Genomic DNA, 19,404 nt, shown 5'->3' on the forward strand with positions numbered 1-19,404 from the left:
AAATAAAAATAAAAAGTCATGAAAATAAACTCTTCCTCATTTATTGAACTATATGCAAATTCTTAGAAAAGAATGAATTAAATCTCGGGGTTTTTTTGGTATGATCTTTCCAATGAAATTATGACAGATGGGACTAGAGAGATGGCTCAGTGGTTAAGAGCACTGGCTGCTCTTGCAGAGGGCCTGGGTTTGGTTCCTAGTGCCTACATGGTGGCTAACAACTGTAACTCCAGTTTCAAGGGATCTGGCACCCTCTTCTGGTCTCTGAGGCCACTGCACAACACGGGTACACTTACATGCAGGCAAAACACTCATACACATAAAAAAAATAAATCAAAAACAAATTTTTAAAAGAAATTATGATAGAATATGACATCCTTACTTTATATTTGAGTTATGTACTACAATAAAAGGCCATAATTTCCATAAATACTCAGATTTTATCAATTTTCCCAACAGTCTTTTCACAGTCCAGTGAGATGATAGTCACAAAATTCTTTTAAATGACTAGTTTATAGCTATCATTTTATTTTTTCTAATTCATATTTTCTTTAACTATCAGATCCTCATTTACCAATGAATTTATATGCATCTTGACCACTTCTCCAATATCACTTTCAGGATTTTTTGAAATTATATATGCATATATTATTTCTCATGTTCCTAATAGCAAGCACTGTATTTTTGTCTTATGTTGTGTGAAGTAGACAAACTATTCCAAGACCAACAAAGACAGTGAGAGGGAAAAACAGACCCTGAATTATTAAATGGGTGCTAGACTAGGTTTTGTCACATAACTAAGTAAATATTCTTAGAAACCTTGGGATTTCTCCTTGGGATCTCATAACTGGAGGGACCTGCATTGTTACAAAGACTCTTAAATTTAAAGTTCCCAAGAATGAGAAGTAAGCCTATAAAATAGAGGTATTTATTTAAATTACAAATGGTTTTCTTTCCTAAAACATGAATAGAAAATACTCTCTACAACTATCAATGCTGTTATTTTACAAGATTAACAATCCACAAAACTAAGAAATAAAGTAGACAATAATACTAAGTATGTGCAAAACAACTATCTAGAATGAAACCAGAAAATTATGGCCACATCGCTGAACAGTTGCAGTCAAGTATTCTAAATGGAACTGCATAAAAATCCCATTTCTACCACCTACTCTGTATAAAACACTGGGCAATCTCTTTATGTGCACTGCAGTTTCCTTATTCCTTAAAATAGGTACATAAGGATACCATGAAGGTCAACAAGCTGAGGCAAAAGGATCACAAGTTTAAAGCCAGCCTGGCCTATGTACAGCAAGATTCTGCCTCAAAGAATGAACATTTCAATTAATTAATAAAGTAAATGTGTGTGTGTGTGTTGCACATATGATGGTCAGAGGACAACTTGCAGGGATCAATTCTCCCTCTACTATGTTGGTCCCAGGGATCAGTCTCAGTCGTCAGGCTTGGTGGCAAGTACCTTTACCCTACTGAGCCATTTTGTCAGCCCACCCCCCATAATTTAAAAAAAAAAATTGACAATATACTGTATGAAAGGTGTTTCACAGCTTTGACTCAAAAAATGGAAGCTAATATTATTAATAAGTAATACACACTTAAGTTCATGTACCAAAAAAATTTTCAGCTCCTTAACCAATTCAGTTACATGTACTTCTAAACAAGCTTTAGAATCCATTTTTCTAATCAGCAAATCAGAAGACACAGCTTCAGATTTGTAGGCATGGGGTTGACAGCAGGTTAGTCAAAGGTCACTTTGAGTAGGGGCAAACAACTGGACACAAGTCTATTCTTTTTGAGATATGGAAAAATTAAATTGTAAAAATTAGAAATAAAGATATAGAATGTAACAAACACCTATGATACCCACCACCCAGCTTTATAAAATTTTAGCATTTTGTTATCATTCCAAATTTTCTGAAAATAAAAACACAGCTGAAGTACATTGTGAGCCCCTCCCCAACCCCACTCCCCTCCCTCCCTCTCCAGAGGGAACCACTATCCACAATTTGTCATTCCCCATGCAAGATTTTAATACCATGAATTCATATGTATGTATCCATCAATATCTTTCTCATACTGTTTATATTCAGTTTATTCTGGAAGATTATTTAATGAGCACCCACTACGTACAAGCACAGTTCTAAGTGCTAGGAAAAAACTGAGAACAAATACATGCCTTCATCAAGCTTATGTTTGTAAAGTTTTAGAATTTTATATAAATGGTATCATACTGTACAGCTCACTCTACAATTGCTTTTCTGTCTCAACTTTTTATTTCTGAGATATACATCAGATGCTGATGCTTTTAGTTCATTTAACTGATGTATAGTATTCCATTGTACACTAGAATTTACCTACATTCCTCACGATGGACATTCAAAGTTATTTCCAACTCCTCTTTATTACTATAATGCTTTAACAAACCTTCCCTTCTTTATGCATCTAATATACATAGTTAGTGTATATTAATTTCCTAAAAATATAATGATCCTCAAATTTTCCAGACACTTCTAAACTGCTTTTGAAAACAATTTTACCAAATCAGACTCATCAATTTAAGAGTTCTACTTCTCACCATCTTTGCCAATACTTGGTATTTCTTCATTGTTGTTTTTATATACACTTCCACGGTAACTAATAAGTTTGAAAGCCTTTAAATATTTATTGCTCACTGTGATTCTCTGCATATTTTGTTAAAAGGTTATTGTCTAGTATATTCTAGATGCTAATTCTTTTTAGGTTGACTTCCTAATTAGGTCTTTAATTGGACATTACTTTCAGCCATGGCATGAGGCAAAGATGTAATTTTGTCTTATTTTTTCACACATATCATCAAGTCTCTCTTCATTTTCTTCTCATCAATCTGTAATGCTTCTGCTTTTATATAAAATGCTCATATTTCCTAGGTCTGTTTCTAGGTCTTCTATTCCAGTCCATTCCCACTTAATTTATCCCAGGACATTTCATACCTGGAGGGTTACTGTGCCTAGTTTTAGCTTTCTCCAAAACGAACACAGCAAAAATTTAAATAATTTTTGGGGGGTCTTTTTTGAGACAGGCTCTCCCATAGCTCCAGCTGTCCGGGAACTCACTATGTAGACCAGGCTGGCCTCGAACTCAGAGATCCTCCTGCCTCTACCTCCCAAGTACTGGGACTATAGGAATGCACCACCATGCCTTTAAATATAGTTTTATAAAAAACCCTGATGGTATTTTAATCAAAAGTGTACTGTATTAAGAGATTAATTGGGTGATAATTGACTCTTTTATAGTACCAGGTTTATTTTTCCACAGAGGATTTCCAGTATGAGTACTGGATTTGGTTAGATTTGGAGAAACCCTTTTCCCCAGTGTTAGTCTAGATGAAGAGTGGTTTATTTCTAGATAACCTTTTGCTGAGTGAAATCTTTTGGGCTCCAGCTTTTGCAGTCTTCTAACAGAATCTTTACATGGAACTGGTTCTAGAATTAACTCTCTGTCCTTTGTATGCCCTATTTCTATAAATCAAAAGCTCAGCATCACCAGCACTTGGCACATGCTTACAATAAAAGCTATCTGAATACCTGTTTACTTCTTTGTATTCCTACTTCCATTCCCTTTAACCCAATAATTCCTTTCTTTCCTATCCAGTAAATTATGCATTAAAATATACATTCATATATACATACATATACCTACATGTTTTATTCAGCATTTGTTTTTATTAGAAAAGTTATCCAGGATATTTTAAATTTTCTGCAGTTTAACTCTTAAGCAGTCTGATTTACATTGACTAGTTTTGTACTCAACTAATAAAATCTCACTATTATTATATACTTGTAATGTTGTTTTTGCTTTTCAGCTAGGTTTAAGGTGCATAAAAGTTTGTGATTATTTTATCTTCTTGGTAGAGCTTTCCTTTTAATACTGTGTACTATTGCATTTTATCTTTTTTAATGCCTTAGCTTTTTCATCTGTCCAATATCAATAATCTTGACCAGTTTTTTATTTTTGATATCTGTGTAAATAATCTCTATATATTATAAGAATGATCCCTTTTCTTATTCAAATTGCAGACTGTTTTAATTAAGGGTACCAATTCATTTATATTTTCTATGAATTTCTTATATTTGGAATTTTTCTATTTCTTATTTTCTATTTATCATCCTTCTTTGGCTTTAATTTTCATTTATTTCTGTATTTGGTTTTTTTTTTTGGTTTTTTTTTTTGTTTTTTTTTTTTTTTTTTTTTTGAGACATGGTCTCCCTGTAGCCCCAGCTGGCCTGGAAGTCAATGTGCAAAACTTAAAGGCCTTGATCTCACAGAGATCTACCTGCCTCTGCCTCTAGAGTGCTGGGATTTAATGTGTATATCACCACGCCTAGCTTAAATTTAAAAAAAAAAAAATTTTTTTTTTTGGTCTTTTTGAGACAGGGTCTCCCTGTAGCCCCAGCTGTCCTGGAACTCACTATGTAGACCAGGCTGGCCTTGAACTCACAGAGATCCTCCTGCCTCAACTCACTGTGTAGACCAGGCTGGCCTCGAACTCACAGAGAGCCAGCCGCCTGCCTCTGCTGGGATTAAAGGCATGCGCCACCACGCCCGGCAAAATTAAAAAATTTTAAACTTTCCTATATCTATTGAAATGATCCTGTCTCCCCCCTTTCTGAAGTTGCATTTCCAAAATTTTAGTTATTTTAGGTTTTTAAAAATTGTATATACTTGCCGGGCATGGTGGCGGAAGCCTGTATGTAGTCCCAGCATTTGGGAGGCAGAGGCAGGCGGATCTCTGTGAGTTCAAGGCCAGCCTGGTCTACATAGTGAATTCCAGGACAGCTCAGGCTACAGGGAGATCCTGTCTCAAAAAGACCGAAAAAAAAAAAATTGTATATACTTAATTATGCATTGATCTAATAATGTCCAAAATTGCTTAATATTTCTATCTTCTTCCTAAACATGATTTGGGCCTTGGCATATTATACCATACCATGAAAGAAAACTTTCCTATACATCAACCTATCTGTTGTCACTGTGTGATGCTTAGTTTTTGTCAACTTGACACAAACTAGAGACACCTGGAAGAGGGAACCTCAGCTGAATTTCCTCATCAGACTGGTTTTGGATCATGTCTGTGAGGAATTTTCTTAACTGGCAATCTATGCAGGGGGGTCCAGCCCACTGTGGGTGATGCCATCCCTGGGGCAGGTGGGCCTAGGCTGTATAAGGAGGGTAATGGAGTAAGGCAAGGGAGGCAAGCCAGTAAGTAGTGTTCATCTGTGGTCTCTGCTTCAGTTCCTGCCTCCAGGTTCCTGCCCTGAGATCCTGCCCTGGCTTCCCTCAGTGATGGACCATAACTTGGAAGAGTAAGATGAAATAAACCCTTTCCTCCCCAGTTTGGTTTTGCTCAGTGTTTTGTCACAGCCACAGAGAAGCTAACTAGAACATACTATATAAAAGCACATTGTTCAGTTTGGCATTTCTATGCCCCAACTGGCTTCAGAAATCCTGCTCTGTGATCAGTGTGAACTGAGATGTGTCCTAGACATAAAAATACACTGGATTTTGAAGACAGTATGAGAAAATGAAAGTAAAATATCTCAAGAACTGGGGCTGGAGAGATGGCTCAGTGGTTAAGAACACTGGTTGTTCTTGCAGAAGACCCAGGTTTGAATCCCAGTACCACATGGTAGCTAACAACTGTCTGTAACTCCAGTCCCAGGGGATCCGACAGCCTCTTCTGACTGCCGGCATTGCACAATATGGGTGCACTTACCTACATGCAGCCCCAGCTGGCCTGGAACTCATTATGTAGACCAGGCTGGCCCCAAACTCACAAAGATCTGCCTGCCTCTGCTTCCCAAGTGCTGGGATTAAAGGCATGCACCACCACACCCGGCTTATTTTTATTATTATTAATTTTGTTTTGTATTGTTTTTGAGACAGGGTCTCCTGTAGCTCAGACTGGCCTTGAATTTTCTCTGTAGGCAAGTATGACCTTGACTCTTGGATCTCCTACCTCTACCTCCTAAATGCTGGGATTACAAATGTGTGCCACACACCAAGCTATTTTCTATTTATTTTAAATTTTTTAATTTATTACTGTTATTATATGTGTATGAGTATATTGCCTGTACGTATGTAAGAACACTCATGTCATGCAATGCTGGTAGAGGTCAACAGAAGGCACTGGATTCCCCTGGAACTGGAGTTATGAGTGATGGTCAGCCGCCATGTGGGTGCTGGGAATTGAACCCAGGTACTCTGCAAGAGCAGTCAGTGCTCTTAACCACTGAGCCATCTTTCCAGTCCTATTTCTTTTTTAAAGACAGGCTTGTGTAATCCAAATTGGCCCGGAACTCCCTGGTCAAGGATCACCTTAAATTCCTGTTCCTCTGTCTTTACCTGCTGAGTGCTGAGATTATAAGCCTGAGCCACTTTCCTCAGTTTTAGGCAGAATTAAACCCAGGGGCTTCACACATGCTAGGCAAGCAATAAGCAACATTCCCAGTCCCACGTTTTTTATCCTTAATTCTGGTGCTAGGAATTAAACTCAGAGCTTCACAAATGCTCTACCTCTGAGATACATTCCCAGCCCCCAGATTGGAACATGCCCCTTCCAGCTCCAAAGAGTTTTTTCCCCCTCCCCAGCAATGCTGGGGATGAAACCTAATACCTTGTACATACTAAGCAAGTGCTCTATCGCTGAGCTACAGCCCTAGCCACCTCCTCCCTTTAAAAAAACTTTATACAGCAACATTTTAAATTTCCATGTATTCTAGTTGACACTTTACTATATTAGCTCATTTGTTTCACCTCTCTTGATTTATAATCCTCAGCTCCCTTTAACTGGAGAGAGTCCTTTTTATTTCTTTAAGCATTCTAAAAATGTTTTAAAGTATTTCCCAATCAATGGAATACTATGCAGCCGTTAAAAAGAATAAGACCATCCCACTGATACTAATATGGAATGATCTCTAAATATGTTCAGTGAAAAAGGCCAGGTATGTGTAGAATGCTACCATTTATATAAAAGTGTATGTATATATATTTATATGATTGTACATGCATAAACTGTCTCAAAAAAGATAGCAAATTAGTAATAGTGGTTGCCTCTGGGGAGGGAAACTGGGTGGCTAGGTGACAGAGGTGGAAATAGACTTACTTTTCACTGTTTACCCTTTTGTACCTTTGAATTTTGTACCACGTGCATGTATTACCTAGTCAAAAAAAAATAAATAATTTATTTTTTAAAATAAAGTCTTCATTGGACTACTTACTCCATAAAATTAATTTCATCCAGAGAACATTCCTGTTCTGGTGGTTTGCTTTTGTTGTATTACTATTATATGTCTTTGTGAGTATTGACGTTTTGGTTATAGGCTCTAGCATAATAAGCTAACTCTTTTTTCCTCCCTAGAAATTCTATTTAAGGATTTAGTTGCCTCTACTTGGCTGTTTGGACCCCTAGTTTATCACCAGGCTTTCTAATGGCATTTCAGGGCTCTGGTTTGGAAATATCATATATACACATCCAGTCACTGGGTCAGCAAGTACCTTCATTCAATTTCTGTTGATGAGGCTGTGCCTTTACCATCTAAGTCTGGTAGGTAGGAAAGAGATTTATACGTGACATAGGCATTCCAACTAGAATCCGGCTTCCTGGAGTGATTTTGGATCTGGTTCACATGAAACTCTCTGGTATTTTTCATCTTTTAACTGACAGGATGGCCTCTCCTAGATGTCAGTTCTAGAATGAAAAACCAGCAGCCTGTGGGTTCAGGGTTCCATTTCTGACCCACAGAGATTGCTACATTGTTTCAGAATTTTGTGTTGTTTAGTCAGTTGTTCTGTGTCTGCAACAATGGAGTTACAGCAAAACTTAGTATGCTGCCTTAGCTAGAAGTAATTGTCACACACAATTTCACTTCATATACTTAGAAAATAGAAAACTAATGATACACTACCCATTCTGACTAAACTACTGCTAGGATTTAAAAGTATCCTTTTAATTTTTTCTTCTATATCACTCCATACTTGTATACTTTTTATAATTTTAACTTGTATTATGCCAAGCATTTTTCTGTGTTGCTATGTGGTTTCTACAATCATCATCTTAATGGCTTATTAATCCACCAAACTGTCCAACTGTGTTTTACTTCCCACATTAGTGAATAGTGAAGGACCTGGCTTCCAACAATGTCTTCTAGGCATGTGCTTTTCCTCTTAGTAGTCTGGATTTGGGGTGTGGTATGACAGTGAGAGATGTTAAGACAAAGAACAGTGTAATACATGGCTAAGGTTCATAATGATGACCTTGACACACAAAGAGGAAAGAAAATAAATGACATGGAAGTGAACAATGTGCTTCAGAAAGATTCCAATCCAAAATCATTGACAGTAAATTTTATAATTAAAAGAATGTTTTCCAACTAGACAAGGTATGAGATACTCTCACTAACTTTTAAATAGAATTATCTGCATCACATTAATCGAGCTTACTTTTCACTAGCACACTTACCTGATATTATTCACACAGTCTTCATGAGCTTCAGAAAGTGTCTTTATGTGCTTTGAAGATATGGGGTCAAAAAGTAGAACCTCAGTCTGTTCGCAAGCCACTGTCAGGACTGACCTGAAAGCAAGGACACATTTCCCTTGTTCAGCTTTCTAGCACTCTTAGGTTCACTTACTTATAATTACACAATTACAGATGAGATGGGGGGATGGATTGTCTGAGTTTTTCTTAGTAGCAAACATTCAGCAGATTGATACTATCCATGCTGGTGAGGACAGATGTGCTCACACACACAGAAAATGAAGTGTGAGCTGCCACAGCTTATGTCTGGGGACCATCTTAAAAGTATCTACCAAAATCTTAAACACGCAAATCCTTTAACTCAGCAATATTTTCTGGGAATTTAGTAAAGTTGAAATAATTACCAATAAATACAGAGACACATATAAAGATACATTTCATTGGAAAAAGGAAAAATTGAAAGCAACCTAAATGTACATGAGAGAGAATAATTATGTTTAAGCCATGGCACACAATGCTTGTTTTTTATTCATGAAGGACTGGTACATCCCCAGGGGATGCCTGAAACTAAAATAGTATAGAACCCCTTGCACACCACTTTATTCCTATTTATGTACACATTTACTCTAAAGTTTAATCTATAAATTAGACTCCGTAAAATATTAATGACAATCAAAATAAAGAGAGCGCTGTAATAAAGGGGACGCGCTTACTCTCAAAGCATTCTACTCTGCAGTTTACCAGTCTCAGCACAGCTGTTTTTCATTCATTGGGAAGTCGGTATCTTTCAAACTTTCACTTGCAGAAGAATTTATGGCTTATCCTTCAGAAAGTTCAACTGCCAGCATCAACACCTCTGTGCTTTGTAGACATTATTCCCTAAAATAAAGGTTACTTAAGTATGAGTACTGTGCAACTCTAGCTGATCTTGTAACTATGATAGCTACTAAATGACTAGCCAGTAGCTAAGTGCATAGTGTAGATCCATTGAAAAGGGATGATTTATGTCCTGGGTGAAAGGATAAGATTTCATCAAACTATGCAGAATGGTATGAAATTTTAAGACTTATGAGTCATTTCTGGAATTTTCATTTATTCTTTTTGGACTGTTGTTGACTATAGGTAACTGAATCTTGCAAAGTGAAGTTACTGTACTACTCAGAAGTTAACAAATGGGTAGCTTTATATGGATATGGAAATTTTCCTTATCAGTCTGTCTGACTATACAGCTCAGGATAGTCTTGACTTCAACTCAGTAAGGCTCAGACTGTCTTTAGAAATTGAAGCAATCCTCCTAAGTGCTGGGATTACATGCATGTATTACCATGCTCACCTTCGAAAACATATTTAAATAAGGAAAGCTAGTTGTAAACAAATGTGTGTACAAGGAACTCGGGGGAAAAATAAGCAACCAAATTATACATTTATCAGCTTCTATAAAATGTACTAGAAAAGGTCTGGCTTATACCCTACCAAACCAATTAGATACAGTCAAACTTACCACTCTGTCCTTTATGACTTTTTAGTTCTGTCTCATATTTCAGGCCTTCCTTATCACAAAGTTACACACACACACACACACACACACAATTATTTCAAAACAAAAACTACATTAACATTACAAAGTTATACTTTTATAAACCCTTCATGACTCATTTTGATTGATGAAAATTTGTTGTCTTATTTTAAGTCTTAATTTTTCTGTAGGTACTGCTCTTTCAGATTCAGATTTAGCAAATGAAATCATGAGTCTCTGAAACTCTTATGTCTTCCCAATTTACAGTACCAATAGTAATCAGAATTTTGTATGTGTAAGATGAACATGCATTAAGGCTGAATTTTAAATAGCCAAGCTTTTCTATTAGAACAAACATTAAATTTTTTTCTATTTTAAATTGAATTTTTGTGCATTTGATACATCTTAATCCCTCCCTCTCCTATCTGTTCCCCCCATAGGCCCTCTCCTGCCAGATTTCATGTATTCTGTCATATATGTTAAGGCCTATTGAGTCAAGTCTGTGCTCCGTTTCTTACCTATTTCCCCTCCTGTGCTGAGTTTTCTCTGGTTTGAGTTTGCATGGGTCTTGTGCGTGTTGTCACCATTGCTTATGCTCAAATGAGCAAGTTCCCAGCTGCCTGGAAAACTGTATCCTTGTAGTCATCCACCACCCCTGGGTCTGAAAATCTTTCCACCCCCTCTTCTGCAATGGTCTCTGAGCCCTGGGTGGCTGAGGTTTAATATAGGAGTCCTATCCAAGGAAATGAACTCTGCAGTCTCTTATTTTCTACATTTTGGCCAGCTGTGGCATTCTACATTGATCACCATCTCTTGCATGAGGAAGCTTTGCTGGTGAGATTTGAGAGATGCATTAATATTCTCTCTGCCCCCTATTCCACTATGTTCCCTGAGCCTTAGGTATAGAGAGCTCGCATTGTAGATGTGTCACTCAGGGCTGGGCATCTCACAGACACTTCGTCTTTGAGTTTGACCAGTTATGGAACTCTACCATACTCTGTAAAAACTCCATCTATTGCAAAAAGAAGCTTCTTTGATGAGTGGTGAGAGGTATACTTGTTTGTATTTACATATTTAGCATACAGCAATAAATTACAGTTGTCTAGGGATATGACATAGATTTTTCTATAGGATCTATGACCTCTCAAGCCATTTATATTTGGCTATGTTTACAGAGTTACACACATGAGTTCTTTCCCATAGCACAAACTTTTGTTTTTTTAGATAAAGTGGGATATGGAAAAACACCTACAAAATTGTGGTCTTCTCCATATTTAATAACCATGGAATTTAACTTTTTTTTCTTCCTTTTTAACTTTTTAATTTTTGGTCTTTTTGAGACAGGTCTCCCTGTAGCCCAGTGTAGGAAAACTGCGTTCAAAATGGTGCCAACCGCCTCAGTGGGGGGAGGAGCTAAGCAATTGAACCAGGGACAAAAAATAAGAGGAAGTGTATGTGATTGGAGACTAACCAGGAGGAAAATGCGTGAGCACCTCGTGATCACCATAGTAGTACATTGAAAGGAGCCTGTGTGCTCTACGTGACCTTCCACAGGATTGGAGGATAGGTTCCCGCCTATGCTAATGATTGTGGTTTTTGCCTTTATAAGCTCTGTAACACAATAAACGAGTTCCTGCATGACTAAACTCCCTGCTGCATCTGAGGGAGCCGGTGAACGGGCGAGCAGCGCACTTACCCCTCCTTGGCCCCCAACTCTGAGCTCCACGTCCTGCCTCGCTGGGCGGAGGCTCGGCAGCCCAGCTGACCTGGAACTCACAGAGATCCACCTGTCTCTCTGCCTCCTGAATGCCAGGAATAAAAGCATGCACCACTATACCCAGCCCTTTGTTTTTAAAAGATTTATTTTATGTATATAGGTGTTTTACCTGCATGTATATATGTATGTATGTATGTACGTATGTATGTATATAAGTACACCACATGTATGCAGTCCTTGTGGAGGCCAGAAGAGGGAGGTGGATCTCCTGGAACTAGAGTTACAGACAGTTGTGAGTTGCCATGTGGGTACTGAGAAACAAACTGGGTCCTCTGCAAGGGTAGCCAGTGCTTTGTAACCACTGAGCTATCTTTTCAGACTTGGAATTGCACTTTAAAGGGTGTCAGCATGAATCATTTTTTGAGCTATCTGGACTGCAATGTTTAATATTTAAAGAATATTAAATATTAAACATTGGTTTGGTTTGAATATGCTCCCCAAATTTCATGTGTAGACAACTTGCTTCCAAAAACAGCAGTGTTGAGAGGTGTGACCTCAAAGGTGACTACTGGTCATGACAGTCCTGCTCTCATAAGTGGATGAATCCACTCCTGCATTTATAGATTAATGCATTACTGTATGATTTTGTTGTCTATCATGTTTGCTCATTCACCATGTGATAGTCTCTGCCATGTTATAATGCAGACATTAGGTTCTCATGAGATGCCAGCCCCATGCTCTTGGACTTAGACTTCATAAACATATTAGTACTTTCCTGTTGCTGTGATCAAATTCCCTGACAAAAGCAACTTTGGGCTGGGTGTGGTGGCACACGCCTTTAGTCCCTGCGCTTGGGCAGATCTCTGTGAGTTCAAGGCCAGCCTATTCTACATAGCAGAGTTCCAGACCTGCCAGGGCCACAAGAGACCCTGTCCCAAAACAAACAAATAAACAAACTAAACCAACCCAAAACAAAACAAAAAGGAGAAAGGTTTATTTTGTCTCAAAGTTCCAGGGTACAGTCTACCACAGCTACAGGAGCAGGCAGCTGGTCCTACTGCAGTCAAGACACAGAGAGCAGTGCTTGTGCTCAGTTCTTTCTCCTCTGAATTCAGGCCAGAACCCTAGCCCATGGAATGGTGTCACCCACATTTAGGGTGGGCTTCCCATCTCAATGAACCTAATCTAGATAATCCCTCACTGGGATAGATGCCCAGATCCTGATCTCCTAGGTGATTCTAGATACCATAAGTTAACAATCAATATCAACTGCTACAAGAACCATGAGCTAAATAAGAACTTTGCTCTTTCAAAATGACCCAGTCTGTAGTATTCAGTTAGAGCAACCAAAACTAGAGACGGATTTTAATACTGGTTCCATCCAGAGTAAAAATATTCAAGCTAATACACACAATTTTAGAAGTTCAATGAACTATTCTCATTTTTGTGCCTAAGTAAGTGGATCAATGATTGGGGGGATATTCTTAAATACTATAAACTGGGCTTGGTGGCACATGCCTGTAATCCCAGCACTTAGTAGGCTGGAAGTAGGAGGATCACAAATATGAGGCTAGCCTGGGCCACATAGTGAGACCCTGTCTCAGAAAATAAAAGCAATCAATAAATAATTTAAAAATTTTAAAAAGTATTTCTATTTTATGTGATGAGTGTATTTCTTGCATGTGTTGTAAGTGCACCTGTGTCCTGCAATGTCCATGGAGGTCAGAAAAGGGCTCCAGATCTCCAGGAACTGGAGTTACGGAGTTAGCTGCCATGTGGGTGCTGGGAATCAAACTCCAGTCCTCCAAAAGAGCAGTCAGTGCTCTTAAGAGCTAAGCCATCTCTCCAGCCCCATAAACAAACCCACTGTAAATTAGAGATCTATAAAATTGTTACTGTTTATCACAGTTAGCTTCAGCTGTCAACCGAACACAAACCTAGAGTCATCTGGAAGAAAGATCAACTGAAGAATTTCCCAGATCAGACTGGCCTGTGGTCCTATCTGTGAAGCATTTTTCTTTTCTATTATTTTTTTTTCCTTATTTTTATTTTATGTGTTTGAGTGTTTTGCCTACATGTAAGTGTACCACATGCCTGTAGTACTCACAGAGGCCAGAAGAGGGATCCCTTGGAACCGTTGGTTGTTAGTCACCATGTAAGTGCCAGGAACCAAATCTGGGTCCTCTTCAGGAGCAGCCAGTGCTCTTAACCACTTAGCCATCTCTCCAATCTGAGGCCTTTTTCCTAATTACTAATCCTAATTGATGTAGGAAGACCCAGCCCACTGAGCGCAGTACCATCCCCAGGCAGGTGGGCCTGGGCTATAGAAGAAAGGTAGCTGGGCAAGCCAGTAAGCAGCATTCCTCCATGGTTCCTGATTTTGCTCCTGCTTGAGTTCCTGCCCTGACATCCTCAGTGATGGACTGTCACCTAGAAGCGTAAGCCAAATAAACCCTTTCCTTCCCAAGTTACTTTTGGTCATGGTGTTTATCACAGCATGAGAAACCTAACTAGAACATTTGAAAAATTTAATTGTTATATTTTATACATGATATATAACATTCAAATTAATTTTATCTGGCATGGGAGACAAAATAAACACTTTCATTATGATAGTTTACCCTTTTCTCATTGGCCATTTTTATCATCTGTAAGTTTTTTTTTTTTAATTCTGTATTGTACTCTATGCAACATCACACTATATTACCCTATTACCCTTTAAAAGTTTTACAGGGGCTGGAGAGATGACTCAGCAGTTAAGAACACTGGTTGTTCTTGCAGAAGACCTGGTTTGAATCCCAGCACCCACATGGCAGCTAACAACTGTCCGTAAGGCCAGTTCCAGGGGATCTGATGGCCTCTTCTGTCCTCCACAGGCATTGCACAATACAGGTGCACTTACCTACATGCAGGCAATACACTCAGACACACAACATAAAAATAATAAAATATTTTAAAATAATTTATTGAGAATTTCATACTTGGCATATAAGGTGTTTTGATAAAATCCATGCCCACTCCCTCCCTTCCAACTCCTACCATATCACCCCATCACTTTTTTATGATAACTTCATGTACTCTTTCTTCTTTATTTTATTTATTTATTTTTTTATGGGGCTTTTGGCTACTCTAACATCCCCCCCCATCTAAAGAGGTAGCCATAAATCTTTTAAGGATTAGATAAAAGCTCCCAAATATTTTCGACATTTTTGGCCTTTGGAACGGAATATGTTGCACCACCATGCCCGGCTCAGAGTGAGTGTGTGTGTGTGTGTGTGTGTGTGTGTGTGTGTGTGTGTTACCTCAATGATTTATTTCTTAGCCAGGCATGGTGGTGCACACCTTTAGTTCCAACACTTGGGAGGCAGAGGCAGGTGGATCTCTGTGAGTTCAAGGCCAGCCTGGTCTACATAGTGAGTTCCAGACCAGCTGGGGCTACAAGGAGATCCTGTCTCAAAAAGACCAAAAAAAAAAAAAATTTATTTCTTTTTCACACCCTCTCCTCCCAAGGCTCAGGGATCATTTGGGAAGATGGAACAGAAAGATTATAAGAGCCAGAGAGAGTGGTAGAGAACTACAAGGAAACAGTGTTTTCCAGGGAGCAGGGCTGTTGCACATATAAACTTAGCAATTGTGACAAAAACTGTCCCATATAAGCTCAAGCCAGACAAAATCCCAGAGGGGCAAGAAGCCCCAACTGTAGCTGAGGAGCTATTGGCAACTGACAGACAACTGCTGGGAAAAGGAGAGTAAGTTTTCTTCAAGGATATGACGCTGTGTACATTGATCAAGCTCTAGGTGATGGACCCATACCCAAAAGTGTTTGGGGACACAAATTAGACTCAATAGGCCTTAAAAAAAATAATAAGAGGACACAAAGTCGGGGCAGGGGTAGGTAGATGGGGATGAAAATGGGGAAGGGGGTCTGAATATGATCAAAATACATTATATGAAATTCTCAAAGAATAAAATGTTTTTAAATGACATTTTAAAATTTTGTATGTATGTTTTGCTTGTATGTACGTATAAGCACTGTGTGCACACCTAGTGCCCATGGAAGCCAAAACAGGGTATTGGAGCCCCTGGAACTGGAGCTACAGATGGTTTTGAGCTGCTATGTGGGTGCATGGGAACTGAGTTAGGGTCCTGTGTAAGAACAGCAAGTGCTCTTAACTGCTGAGCTATTTCTCCAGCCCTATAGTATATTTGCCATATACAAAATAATACCCTGTTCACTGCTTGTAAACATTCGTGACTAATATGAGTTTTATTTTTCTGAGGCAGGGTCTGGATTAGTTACTTTGTCTTGACACTGTGACAAAATATCTAATAGAAGCAACTTAAGTTTATTAAGTTTATTCTGGCTCAGTTTTGGGGTAAAACCCATCATGGCATCAGGAACTTGAGGGAGTTGGTCACAAGGCATCTACAGCCAGAAAGCAGAGAGCAATGAATACTGCTGCTCAGCTGCTTCTTTGAATTCAGTCTAGGACCATTCACATTCAGGGTAGGTCTTTGAATCTCAATTAAGCCTATTTAGATAATCCCCCCCAGAAATGCCCACAGGCATGTCTCTTCAGTAATTCTAAATCCTACCACATAGACCATCAGGATTAACCATCACAGGGTCTTACTTGTATTCTAGGCAGGCCTGGAATTCCTAGTGATCCTCTACTTTAGCCACTCAGCTGGGATTATAGCTGTACAGGTAAGTCACCACACCCAGCATCTTGTTTTTTTGTTTTGTTTGTTTTAAAGTGCTGGGGATTGAACCTGGAGCCTCATATATGCTAGGCATGCACTTTACCATATTTTTGTTTTTGTCTTTGAGACAGGATATCCCAGGATGACCTTGAACATTCTAACCAAGCTATACTCCCAACACCATATTTTTATTTTATTTTATTTTTTTTTCTAATATGTATGAATGTTTTGCACCTGTTTCATGTAATGACTGTGGAGGCCAGGAAAGGGCATCAGATCCCCTGGAACTGGAGTTATGGATGGGTTGTTGGTCACCATGTGGGCACCGGGAACCAAACCCAAGTCCTCTGCCAGAACAGTGCTCTTAACTGCTAAGCCATCTCTCCAGCTCCCTGCTTGTTTCTTAACTGAATTTTATCAAAACATGTCAGGTTCCACCAAAAGATCCTGTTGGGATTGTTAATGGGGTGCAGTGATTTTACAGATTAACTAGGTAAAATTTATACCATATGACATTGAATCGTCTCATATAGTAATCTATACCTTCCCACATTAACAAGATGTTCTTGGCAGTAGCATCATAGCAGTTCTTGGGCATTTGAACATCCTTATACACTCAAGTCAACTTTTCAAATTATGTACAGAAACAAAATCATGCTGTGAATTTTATTTTTATATTTTAAAAATATTTTATTTTTAAATTTTCAAATTCTATGTGCATGAGTGTTTTGCCTACATGCATGCAAGTGCACCATGTATGTGCAATGCCAGCAGAGGCCAGAGGAGGAACTCAGATTCCCTGGAACCTATGGTTGCCAGCTGCCATATGGGTGCTGGGAATTGAACTGGGTCCTCTCTAAGAGAAGCCAGTGCTCTTAATTGCTGAGCCATCTCTCTACTCCCCATGCTGTTTGGATGGACTTGACATCTTTAAAATATGGAATTATCTAATCCATGACATGGCATATCTGCACTTATTTAAAAATTCTATAACTATCTCAGTGAAACTATATAGGTATTCTATGAGTCATGTCCATCTTGTTAAACTTATTCCTGGCTACCTGATATGTTTTGGGTGTTGCTGCAAATGTTTTTAAATCTTTTGGTTTGTTTATAGATGGTGTACAGAAATATAACTAATTTTTAATACTGGCTATTTATCTATCAATCTTTTTGTTTGTTTGTTTGTTTGAGACACGTCTCCCTGTAGCCACAGCTGGCCTGGATTCACTATGGAGACCAGGCTGGCCTCAAACTCAGAGATCCACCTGCCTTTGCCTCCCAAGTGCTGGAATTAAAGGCATGTACCACCATGCGTGGCTTATCCATTAATTTTGCTATTTTAATACATTGCCTCTGGGCAATAGGTTTTCTTCATCAATAGACCACATCATTTATAAATCACTGCTTTGTCCTTTTTTAATTTTTCTTTTTTTGCTTTGTCCTTTTTTAAAACTTCTTTTCTTCTTAGCTGGTGTGGTGGCGCATGCCTTTAATCCCAGCACTTGGGAGGCAGAGGCAGATGGATCTCTGTGAGTTCAAGGCCAGCCTGTTCTACATAGTGAGTTCCAGGCCAGCTGGAGCTACAGGGAGACCCTGTCTCAAAAAGACCAAAAACAAACAAACAAACGAAAACAACAAAAACCTTCTTTTCTCCTTTTCTTTATTATACTAGCTAGGACTTTCACAACAATGTAAATATAAATATTAATAGCAGGCACTCCTCCTAATCTTCAGAGCATTTCATCACTAAGTATAATATTTGCTGTAGAATTTTGGTAGATTCTTATTATTAGATTAAGGAAGTTCTCTTTTTTTTTTGGTCTTTTTGAGAAAGGGTCTCCCTTTATCCTCAGCAGGCCTGGAACTCACTATGTAGACCAGGGTGGCCTTGAACTCACAGAGACCCTCCTGCATCTGCCTCCTAGATGTGCTAGAATTAAAGGTGTGTGCCACCACACCTGGCTCTGTATGTGTGTGTGTGTGTGTGTGTGTGTGTGTGTGTGTGTGTGTGTGTGTTCCTGAACCTGGGAGAATGTGCAGGTACACACCATAAGCATGTGTGTGGAGGTCAGAGGACAATTTGTGGGAGTCAGATCTCTCCTTCCACCATGTGGGTCCTCAGACATGTGTCACCTCACCAAACATAGTCATATTTAATCTAGCTATTTAATTCAAGTTTAAATGCGCTTTCATTAAAGAATATACTTTGCTCAATTTTTGCTCAGTTTCAATCCTTGGAAATTATAGATTTGTTTTGTGGGTTGTCCAGTATTAATGTATACCATTTTTCATTAAGTTAATACTAGCAATAATATATTTTAGCATGCTTTTAAGCCAAAACTTAAGTATCCTTACATTTCAGGTATGTTTTCTGTAAACAGTTGTTAGAAATCTAACCAAGGTAGAGGATACAGCTCAGCACTTGCCCAACATGCATGAGGCCCTGGATTGGCTCCCCAGCACCACAAAATAAGAATAAAAATCTAACCAACAATTATCCTGATTTCCATTTAATGTAATTAATTTCCATTTAATGTAATTAATTATTAGCAATTTTTTCGTTTAAATCTATGTTCTTAGTATCTGCTTTTCATTTCTTCAATTACCAATCCCATTTCATCTCATTTAAAATTTACTTTTACTATATATATCCCCCCATATTATTTTTTTACATTTATTTATTCTGTGTGTGTGTGTGTGTGTGTGTGTGTGTGTGTGTGTAGTGTGTGTACATGAGTGCCATGGCACTCTCATGGATATCAGAGGACAACCTTTGGGAGTCCATTTTCTTCTTCCACCATGTAGATCCTAGGGATGAAACTCAGGCAGTCAGGCTTATCAGAAAGCGCCTTTAACTACTGAGTCATCTAGCCCTTCCCCAGCCTCACATTATTATTTACTACGCACAACATATATCTACTTATCTAATTA

General features: G+C 38.5%; 1 protein-coding gene across 2 annotated transcripts in view; it reads right to left on the minus strand.

Annotated features, from left to right (window-relative positions):
- The window catches only part of Dcaf10 (DDB1 and CUL4 associated factor 10), a 61,363-nt gene that overhangs the window by 29,256 nt on the left and 12,703 nt on the right, over positions 1–19,404 (minus strand). For both annotated transcript variants that reach the window (XM_029570729.1, XM_008847672.2), the window contains exon 2: positions 8,516–8,629. In XM_029570729.1, the coding sequence (XP_029426589.1) occupies positions 8,516–8,629 (114 nt within the window). The remainder of the gene's footprint in view (positions 1–8,515; positions 8,630–19,404) is intronic.

Source organism: Nannospalax galili, unplaced genomic scaffold, assembly GCF_000622305.1.
Source record: "Nannospalax galili isolate Female #2095 unplaced genomic scaffold, S.galili_v1.0 scaffold263, whole genome shotgun sequence".
Classification (NCBI taxonomy): domain Eukaryota; kingdom Metazoa; phylum Chordata; class Mammalia; order Rodentia; family Spalacidae; genus Nannospalax; species Nannospalax galili.